At 49.9% G+C, this 10,211-nt stretch overlaps 1 protein-coding gene across 2 annotated transcripts; it reads right to left on the bottom strand.

The window, feature by feature from the left end:
* Positions 1-470: 470 nt before the first annotated feature.
* Positions 471-6,549, bottom strand: VAX1 (ventral anterior homeobox 1). 2 transcript variants are annotated; one of them, XM_061458643.1, is made up of 4 exons: positions 6,128-6,549; positions 5,003-5,105; positions 3,202-3,389; positions 471-1,763 (listed from the first exon to the last, which is right to left on the bottom strand). In XM_061458643.1, the coding sequence occupies exons 1-4, from the start codon at positions 6,131-6,133 to the stop codon at positions 1,230-1,232; spliced, it is 831 nt and encodes a 276-aa protein (XP_061314627.1). In that variant the 5' UTR covers positions 6,134-6,549; the 3' UTR covers positions 471-1,229. The 2 variants fall into 2 exon arrangements, with proteins under 2 accessions (XP_061314627.1, XP_061314626.1); XM_061458642.1 differs by lacking the exon at positions 6,128-6,549 and having other exon boundaries at positions 5,003-5,774.
* Positions 6,550-10,211: the final 3,662 nt, after the last annotated feature.

Below are 10,211 nucleotides of genomic sequence, written 5' to 3'. Positions count from 1 at the left end.
CCGGCAAATCATTCAAGTACCAAGATTGAACAGGAATATTCGATCCGGAATACTAGAAGGTGAATACATGTTTGTGGAGAAAATAGCAGTAGGAATTACGAAGGCAAAAAAAAGGAGGAGCTTGTTACATAGATGTATTTTAAAGTACAAAAATAACATTAAAAGATACGCTTTTTATATTTGACGTTCGTTTTAAATGAAGTGTGAGCGATATACGCGAGGGTTGGTTTAGGAGGAAGGAAGCCTAAAGATTGGTTTTGTTTCAGTTTGATGCGCGTTGAAATTTTTTTGGGAAAAAAAAAAACGAATAGAAGAAAAAAAATGAACAGAAAAAATACTATCGCAACAGATCTGGTTGCAAATCGAGTCGCGATTTATCCATCCTTTATCTGCAGATTTGGTTTTGCAGATAAAGACCTCGGGGCTGGCCCGTGAGAATGCGGGGGGGGGGGGGGAATGGGGGGAAAAAATAAAGGAAAATAAAGGGGAAAAAAGGGGCTTTGTGTTATCTCGAAGGGGGAGACAGTTTGATCCAAAATCTCTGCAGCCACTGTTTTCTGTCTCCCCGCTCCGTGCGTGTATTTGCAAGGCAGCCCGCTCCGGCCCTTCCCACGTTCGGGGTTCAAGGTGGAAAAGGGAAGCTGCTGGCCATTTACCCGGCCGGTGTTCCGGGCGAGCGGCACGGAGCTTTCCCGGGGACTGCAGTGCAGTGGATGTGCCGGAACGGGGGGCACGGGTGAAGCCCCCAACCCCTTGTGCTTCGGAGTCACTGAGGGGGGAAAAAACCAAACCCGGGCATCACCTGGCAGCTCCGTCTTCCTCTCTCCGAAATCCCTTTCTCTCGCTTGGCACTGGATACAGCGGGCCCGAAAGAGCCAAACCGCACCCCGTCCGCTCTCCCTCCTCTTCCCTTTCCTACCGGTGGCAAAGCAAACGAACAGACACCCCCCTCCCTCCCCGAAAGGACTCACGGACGCCGGGCCGGCTGGGCAGGGGAGCGGCGGGGGCTGCCCCGTTCCCGCAGCTCCCGGTCGCTGCCTCGCCTCTCCCCGCGGGCACCGGGACCCTGCTCCTCTCCGCACCGGCCCGCGGAGGGAACCGCGCCGCGGGGCTTGGAGGCGGCGAGGGAGGGAAGAAGGGATGGATGGAGGGGCCCGCCGCGCCGCCCGCCCCATAAATATCGCCACAAATAGAGATTATAAATATAAATACGGGGAAGTTACTTAGAGTCAGTCCAGTGCTTTTTTCTCAGCGCTTTCTTTATTGTTGGTCCGGGAGTAGGGCTCGAAGGCCGACGAGCTCAGGTAGCGGGCCGACAGTTCCTGCAAGTTGCCCGCCAGCGAGCCGGCCACGGCCAAGGGCGCGGAGGAGAGCCGCCCGGCCACCGAGCCCAGCAGCGCGGGCACCGGCAGCCCGAACAGCCCGTGCCCGGCGGCGGCCGCCCCGTGCAGCGCTGCCGGCGGAGGGGGCCCGGCAGCGGTGCTGGCGGCCGGTGGATGCGGGGAGCCGCCGCCGCCGGGACCCGCCGCCGCGCTGCCGCTGCCCGCAGCCAGGCCGGGCCCGCGTAGCGCCGAGCCCAGCGCTCCGGTAGCGCAGGGAGGCAGGAGGCCCGGCAGCCCCGGCGGGGAGAGCAGCCGGCCTTGCTCAAGCAGCCGCAGGACGCTGCAGGTAGCGGCTGTCTCGGACACCACCGACCGCAGCTCGGAGTCCTTGCCCTGGTCCTTTTTCTGCTTGGTGCGCCGGTTCTGGAACCAGACCTTGACCTGCAGGCCGGGGAGAGAGCGGGGTCAGCGGGGCGGGCTGCGACCGGCGCCCCCCGACCGGTGCCCGGGCCCCGCGGGGCGGAGCGGGAGGGGTGCGGGGGGGGGGCTCCAGCCCGCACCTGCTAACGGGAGCGCTTTAGGAACGCACAGAGCGACCCTTTCCCACCCGCCGAGCCCGGGGTTCCCCGTTTTGGGGTTCGCCCAGGGGGACGGGGCAAACACTCCTTATCGCACTGCATCTGTAGCCTGATCCGTCTCACTTTATCCGATTTCACCGTACGCCAGCCCTTTCCCCAACGGTTTATTCCGAGCCAGCTCAGCCCCAAGAACTCAGGACCCGCTCTGCGTTCCCACACTGCAGCCTGCCCAGGCCCAGCTGCCTTTCCTGCCTGGGACAACAACTCCATGCTCCCTTTCCAACCTCCTGGCCTGGATATTCTCTCCCCGTCCATTTTAGACAATACTGAACTTCAAACTGAGATCCTGGAAACCTTTCCCGGGAGTAATAACAATAATGATAACAACACCCAAACCCCCAAACACCCGTGGTGGTTTCTGTAACCTACGAGCTACTGAACTTGTCATTCCTATCCGGCAAGGGAAAGAAAAAAGGTAATTATCTTGTCGGGGGGGGTTGTTATTGCACGATGTTTTGCAAAAATATGAAACAGCCTTTCAAAAGTTTGAGCTCTTTTTAGACGCTTCCCCGCACTCTCGCACAGTTCTAACCCTCCTGACGGCCCACGGCCTCTCTGCTTTGCTGGACGGAGGGGCCGGAACTACAGGCACCCAAAATACGGCCCAAACTTCAGGCCCGTCCCCGCAACTCCCGTACCCAAGGGCAGAGCGCTCGGATCAACCTCCTCTAACCGGCAACCCCCGGGACGGTGCCAGCTTCCCCCCGATATTCCGCTTGCTGCTGGCCGGGAGCGCCTTGGCCGCTCCTCGCCTCTCCGCGGCCGCAGCAGTGCAACTCCGCCCCCGGGGCAGCACCTCGGAGCCGGGAGCACCGAGCCCCGACGGGGCCCGGGTGGGTCCCCGCGGTGGGAGCCGCGCTCCGGCCTGGGGAAGGGTTTGACTTCATAGCCAAGCTCCCTCGGCCCCGCGCAGACCCACGGGGGCCATGTGCGGGGACGCGCAGTGCGGCGGACCCCCCCCCCCTTGGCCACAGCCGTTCCCGAGCCGCACACAGCTACAGGTCCCTCACCCACGCACCCCTATCTCCATCCCTTCTCCAGACCCGACACGCGTGGGCCTTTACCCACCAGCTCCCTCGGCCTGCGCTGTGGCGCGCAAGAGGCGCGCAAACGACGCGCAGGGCCGCAGCGCTGGCCCACACGTGGGGCCTGGCGCAGGGGAGGTGCCCGGGCCGGGATGGGAGCTTCCACGGAGGGACACGGGACAGGGCAGCCGGGGGTCCCCGTCCTTCTGGGACTACCTGAGTCTCGGAGAGATTGAGCTGGCGGGCGAGCTCGGTGCGCTCCCGCCCCACGACGTACTGGCAGCGCTGGAACTCCATCTCCAGGCGGTAGAGCTGCTCGGCCGTGAAGGAGGTGCGGGTCCGCTTGGGACGGTCCAGATCAAGCCCTTTGGGCAGAATAATCTCTCTGATTGAACCTTTGGCATCTGGCAAAGAAAGGTACAGTCACTTTTACAGCCAGGCAACCTTCTTCTCTGATTTCCTCCCCCCGTTTTATCATTCCTTTTACTATTTCCGAATGAAAGAGACGTCTCCAGCGCCTTCAAGACCAAGCCCCGAGTCGGGATGGAGACTGCGGCACTGCACCTACCCACTGCACCCAAGGAAGGGGATAAAAATCCCCAAACACCCAACAGAGAAGGAAGGAGGGGGCGATGGGGGCCCAAAGCTCTGGAAATAATCCCCTCAGCCCAGTTAAAAATCGTTTTGATTTTGAATATATCACCCTGACACTACAACACTGCGGCATCACCCACGTTCTCTCCGGAAAGCTGGAGAAGGATCCTCCAGGCCGGGCTTTGTGCCTGGAGCTCAGGGTTACTCTTTGTTCCCCCTGAGCTCCAGGTTAGGGCTCGCTGGAAGCCACCCCCTACTCCCCCAAAATAGAAAACCTCCCTTTTATCAATGTATTTAATTTTGTTAAAGTTTTCCATGGAAAATCAGGCAGGCAGGAGCTTTCTGGGCACAGGCAGCGCTGGCTGAGTGCCCACCCTGGATGTGGGGACACCCCAGCCCACCCCGCATCCCGAGCAAGCAAGCTCCGGGGTTTTGGCAAACAGAAGAAGAAGGAGGGGAGGAAAAAGGTGAAAAAGCTAACCCACGGCACCAACCAGCCCGCAGAAACCTCACTCCTCTGGTAGCCCGGACCGAAAGAAAGCGGGACAAATCTTGTTAACACCACTGTCAAGCCAGAGCCAGATTCATGTTACATTAAAGCCTTCCCAACTTTGCTTTCCGTAATTTTACCTCCTCGGTACGTTTTAAATCAGAGACAATCACATCATTTTAATCTGACCCCCTCTCTGGGTCAATCGGTCGCGCAAGGATTAATTATTGTTTACAAGGCCTTGCTTCGCACTAATTTTGGTCCGATTCTGTTCGCTCCCTCCTCCCAAAAATTCTCCTTAATAAACCCGAAATTCCTGCAGGTAAATTTTAAATTATGATTATTATTTTTTCGGAGGGGGGAGGAATAGGACCATTTAATTACTTCAGCCAGGAGAGAAGACGAGGGTTGGGGAAAATTAAACGTATAACTATATAATAAATGATAAGGATTAAGAAGCCCTTCGTGGTGCCTCCGTTCGTTTTAAGGGTGATGGCTATTCCAAAGCAGCCCTTTCTGCAGGCGACCCTGCTGCCCGCTTCCACACCGGGCGGGAACCGCGGCCCCGCGCCATTGTACGCGGCAGGCGAGATGCGCGGGCGCGGAAGGAGCGCGCCCGGCCTCGGGGCAAAGCCAGCGCCAGAGCCCCGACCCCGGCAGGCTCCCTGCGGGGACGGGCACCCAGGGAGAGGCGCAACGCGGGGAATAAACCCCGTTAAAACCCGACGGGACCGGGCGGAGCGGGTGGGGAACCACCGCGGCCGAAGTTCTCCCGCAGCCACGGAGGCGATTCGCCGCAGCACACGGGGCTGGAGCGCGGTGCAGGGCCGCAGGAAGAGCTTCCAAGCCGGGGGGGGGACCCAAGGCAAAACGACGAAATAAGAACAGCTCACAGCTCACCCCCACCCGCAGCGAAATCCCTCAAACTCATACCTCTAACTAGGATCCTCCTGCAATAGTCCGGGTCAGCCGAACTAGATTTACTTTTATTACAACCTTCCGTAGCTGCAGAGGCAGAAAAAGTCCCTTGCTGATCCTTCAAAAAAGAAGTAGAAATATTTCCTTCAGCCCCTTTGCTTTCCTTGCCCTCTTTATGTCCGTTCTTCGAGACCCGGTTAGCTTCAGTCTCTGAACTGCATCTAACGTCCATTTTGTCTTGTTTCCCAAACATGTAGTGCAATAAAAACAAAACAGAAAAAAAATACCACCAACAACAAAAAAATAGAAGAGTAGAAGAAGAAGAAGAAGGCGAAGTCTATGTTGGATATTGCACGGCTTAGGGTCAGATCGGTGGGGATCTGTAAAAGCACCTTGAATAAGGAAGATCGGGTTTTATCCCACTGGAAAAGCAGCGGCTTCCTCAGTCCCAGCGTCCTAATGTGACTGTCCAGCTTCCCAGAGCGCCCAGTGATCAGGTACTCAACAGTACAACTCTAAAATGATTTAATGTCTGCCTTATTACAGAGACATGTAGTTGTTAGACACACAGAGGGACGCGCACTCGCTGTTTCAATTGATTACGGGTAATTTTGCAGCCTCCACATTTAGGTTACCTCATGAATACACTAAATTGTTTGGATAATATATCAGATCGTAATGGATGGTTTGTGTGCTTGTCCCCAATCAAGTAGAGTTTAGCCAGTGAATAAACTGAAATGATTGGTCTTGCTTTCAGGAAACACACAATCAAAAGACTGAGACTTCCAGAAAAAAAAAAAAAAAAAAGGGAGAAAAAAAAAAAAAGGAGGAAAAAAAAAAGGGGGGGGGGGGGGGAGGGGAAAAAAAAAAAACTTTTGACAAGATTCACCCTGAATTGTTAGCACCATTAGCAGCCATTATTAACTTTCTTCAGTATGCCTTTGACCTCCCGATTATAGAGTGGCTTTCTCCAAAGCACGCCAAATAAATCTGAATAAAGCTGCTGGGAAGGGCTGGAAAAATGCAGTTGCAGGGGGGTGGAAAAAGCAAAAACCCACCAACAAAACCACAGCCAAAAAAAGAAAAAAAAGAAAAGAGCCCCCTGAATTCTAAACAAACAAACAGATCCCCAGCACGCACACGCATCAAAAGTTGGTCCTTCCAGCAGATCTCTCCAATGAAGCAGGTTATCTTGGCCAGCAGAAATCCTCGTTAACACATCTCCCCACAGACAGCCATCTTAAACTCCTACCTCTCCTTACTTCAGTCCCGATACTTGCTTTTTGTGCTTCTCCCTCTGTGTGTGTGTGTGTGTATGTGTGCGTGCATGTGTGTGTGCTAATTCTGCACCTTCGCAAACACTGAACCTATTCGCAGAGCCTGCTCATTGGGGAAAAAAAAAAAAAAGGAGGAAGAAAAAAAAAAGAGCCAGCTTTGTGCTCAGTGGATCCAGGAGGGGGGAGAAAGGGAGAGGGGGAGAAAGAGGGAAAGAGGGAGGGAAGGAAAGGGAAGGAGGGAGGGAGAGAGAGAGATAGCCCGTGAAAAATCTCAACTGCGTTATCCACCAAAGGAGAAAAAAAAGTTTTACTCTAGCTATTTCATTGTCTCTGCTACAATATCTTTGAGAACCGCAACAGCCAGTAATCCAATAAGACCGTTGATTAGGCTACAATGATTCAATTCAAGCAAATGGCCTTGTGCAAAGAGCATGCTCCAGTCCTTCTTGTCACCTTGCAGGGCAGAAGCCCTCTTCATGCTGCTCTCCTTATTCATTCCTTTATGGGAAATGTAGAGCAAAAGGAGTGAAAGATGGCAATTATCTAATTGGACTATTAACAAACAATTCTCTGAGTGTGGCTGTCTGGCAGTGGTTCTTGGGTGAGGTGAAAGGCCACATGTTGCACTGGCCCCATTCACAAAGAGTTTAGGGGCCTGAGAGGGAGAGAAAGAATTTTCCCTGAGAATTTTTCACACAAACACCGGAGTATCCATCAGGAGCGCTCCTCTCCACCCTGCCCTCCGCCTGCCTGGGAATGCTACCCACCTGGAGCAGGCTGGGGGAGCTCCCTGGTTTACTGCGGGGGAGAGCAGCGGGTAAAGGCAGAACAGGGTGCTCTTCCCTTGGCCAGAGATGCTCAGCACCAAGGGCCTCATCCTGCTCCCGCTGGAGGAATAACAGACCTCGTCCCACAGGACCTAGTCTTTGTGCATGGTGTTGTAATAGAGTGAAGGATCCAGTGTTAGGGTTTCATCATCATAAGTAGGATATTTAGGGGAGAAAAGGAAAGAAGGGGAGAAGAGAGAAGAGAAAGGAAGGGAGAATGAAAGAAGGAAAGGAAAGAAAAGGAAAGGGAAAGGAAAGGAAAAATAAATGAAAAAAGAAAATAAGAAGAGAATATAGAAAACAAAAAAGAAAAAGAAAAGAAAGAAAAGAAAGGAAAAGAAAAGGAAAAAGAAAAAAGAAAGGAAAGAAAAGGAAAAAGAAAATAAAAGAAAGGAAAAAAGAAAAGAAAAGAAAAGAAAAGAAAAGAAAAGAAAAGAAAAGAAAAGAAAAGAAAAGAGAAAAGAAAAGAAAAAAAAAAAGAAGAGGAAGTTCTTAGATGCATTTCAATGAGTTGTCTTTAGTGGACATCTTAAAACTTGGTAATTTTTCCACAAATCGTAGCCTGATTTATTTTTATTACCGCTGTCTGAAAAGTCAGATTGAGATCAAAGAGGTGCTCTAAGATTTTCATCAAGCCCTATAATTTCCGTGATATTCATACATGCAACTGGAAGTAAAATGTCATTATTGTGGACCAGGCTTTATTTTTCCTTACAGCCAACGCATCTCAGCAATCTCTGGTGGTCTGTTGTTATTAGTTACTACTTGTATGGCAGTCATACCCAGGGGCCCCAAATAAATCACAGCCCCATTGTGCAAGGCTTCATGCAGATACAGAGAGAGGATGGAAGGAGTTCATTTCCTCCATGGATTCACAATGCTGTGCAAAGGCCTGTTGTGTGAAGGGATGCTTGTGAAAATGTACATTTAAGAGAGATTTGGTTCTTTCAGGAGAGGTGCAACAAGTGGACGGCAATTAGTGGGAATGTTTTTCATGTAGCTGAGGCATAGGATTGTGTTTAGCAGGTAAGCTTTGTTGTGTGATATACATAAATGTATACACGTATGTGTATGCATAGGCAAGGTAGTATCAACAATCCTGGCTGGATGTTTGTTTAATGCTAAATGAAACAAAGTTCTTTTTCAAACATTTTTTACGTAACAGATATGGTTTTTTTAGACAAATAAGCATAACAATTCTCATAAGAGGTCTACTGTGAAATACAGAGAGCGATTATAATTGTATTTGCATAGGTGTGTGGGAGTATGTATGACATTGGCCCTCATGTTTTTCATTTCGCTAATGTCTAGGCATAGGCCATAATAATAAACATGGAGCTATTGAACTCAATTACACTGTTTGAAGCTGAGTATCTGGAGATTAAATATTGTATTTGTGTGATAATTGGGCTTTTTTAACATTTATTTTCTTTTACTTACCACAAGGACCTGATCCAAAGCTCACTAAAGGCCAGAGGAATTTTGTTCTACATGTGTAATATCTTAATGCATTGCAACTCCCTTTTGTCTATAGAAGTCAGTGCAATAAAAAGGCTTTCCCCTATTAAATCTGTTAAATTTGCTTTCACACATTACAAACACAGTACTGTTGAAGATCTGGAAATTCAAATAATGAGTCTAATCCTGCAGCAAACTTGTAGTGGCAGACAGGTCTACCCACACACAGGTCTACACAGAGCTCGCTTACTTTAATTGAGGTCCGCTCATCTGCAACAAATAGCAAAGTCCAGAACTGCACTGGAAATTCAGCATTTTTCCATTGTGAAGTCAACATTGCTCTAGCTTTTTCTTTTTCTCATTAGCCTAATAGTCTTTCAAGTATTCTCATTTATCTTTTTTCTCAATAGACTTAAAATTAAGCATTCTGGAATATTACATTCTTGCAGGACATATGTCCACTTCTCACTGTAACAACTCCAGGACTCTCCATAGCTGCAGCACACTTACATCTACACTCATGTGCCACTGGATAAGCAGATGAAGGGTTACGTGTTTTCCCATAAAATAGTGCTTAAAAATGACTCAGCAGATAACAGAGGTGCTCCCAGGATGTACTTTGCTATGTGGACTACCTTGTTGCTTTTCAAATACAGAGTATACAGCTTTATTAGTTCACATTGGCATGTAGAAGACTGAAGAAATTGTTTCTCATTGACTGTCATTATTTATATTATTTTTATCTCTATTCAATGGCTAGGAAAGATACCCATTATTGCTACTACTTGCTAAACTCTTCTTTGTCAAAGAAATAATTTCTGTCCTAAATTCTCTTTAAGGCTTGCAATGCCAAGCTGGTCATCACAGTCTGAATATGGTGCTGAATTGCTACTGAGCTTCAGTGTTTGTGCTTATAGAACCACAGAATCATAGAAGTCTTGAAGTTAAAAGAACCATCAAAAGGATTCTGTGTTTAATACATTTAATTTACTATTTGATATGTATTCCTATCCAAATAATATTCCTTATGAGTACAAGCTTTCGTCCACTTGAAGAGCTGGCTCCTGCCCTCTGCTATCTCTGGTTTGCAGAGTCATCCTAACAGACTTCGGCTGTGGTTACAGGCCTCAGCTGAAGAGGAAACAGAGCCAGCCCAGCACTCACAGACAGGTAGGTTAATGTAAATATCTAACAACCTGCTCTGCTCTCTGTGGCAGGCACTCATTGCCCCAGCTGGGGCAGATGCAAGAAGAGGAGGGAAAGCTCTCCCAGCACCCTCCCAGCCCTGAGATAAAAAGGCATGACTCAGAGATCTTCTCAATCAAAAGACTTATCTCTGTGTTTAATAGCCCTAAGTAGATTTTTGTTCCATAATTTATCTAATTATTTTGATTCAGACTATTTGTTGTTGAATTTACAGAGGCATTCAGCAAGCATACTTGTTTAGCAGAGGGTGTATGAACTGGTACCTTGGGGCTGAGCATCTTCCTGGTTATTTCAAACTAACAGAGGATATGGTAGTTGCTCATAAGGATACGTTACATGCGGAAATGTCAAGGAGTGGTTACGAAGAGGTCCTACCATGCATCCTTGATCACTGTTAAAGGCAAATGAAGGAGAAACAGAAAACCTCATTACTATGTGCACAGATGTTCTGGGACA

Source organism: Pezoporus flaviventris, unplaced genomic scaffold (assembly GCF_033815535.1).
Source record: "Pezoporus flaviventris isolate CSIRO_AGI_PZ_B2104156 unplaced genomic scaffold, CSIRO_AGI_Pfla_v1 ptg000029l, whole genome shotgun sequence".
NCBI classification, from domain to species: domain Eukaryota; kingdom Metazoa; phylum Chordata; class Aves; order Psittaciformes; family Psittacidae; genus Pezoporus; species Pezoporus flaviventris.
This window is presented reverse-complemented; position numbering and strand designations above follow the sequence as displayed.

Coding starts and splice junctions, on each gene's coding strand:
- VAX1 (XM_061458642.1), bottom strand. CDS start 5,240: ATGTTTGGGAAACAAGACAAAATGGACGTTAGATGCAGTTCAGAGACT. Junction 3,390..5,002: donor CAGGAGGATCCTAGTTAGAG/GTATGAGTTTGA, acceptor TTTCTTTGCCAG/ATGCCAAAGGTTCAATCAGA. Junction 1,764..3,201: donor TCAATCTCTCCGAGACTCAG/GTAGTCCCAGAA, acceptor CCCGGCCTGCAG/GTCAAGGTCTGGTTCCAGAA.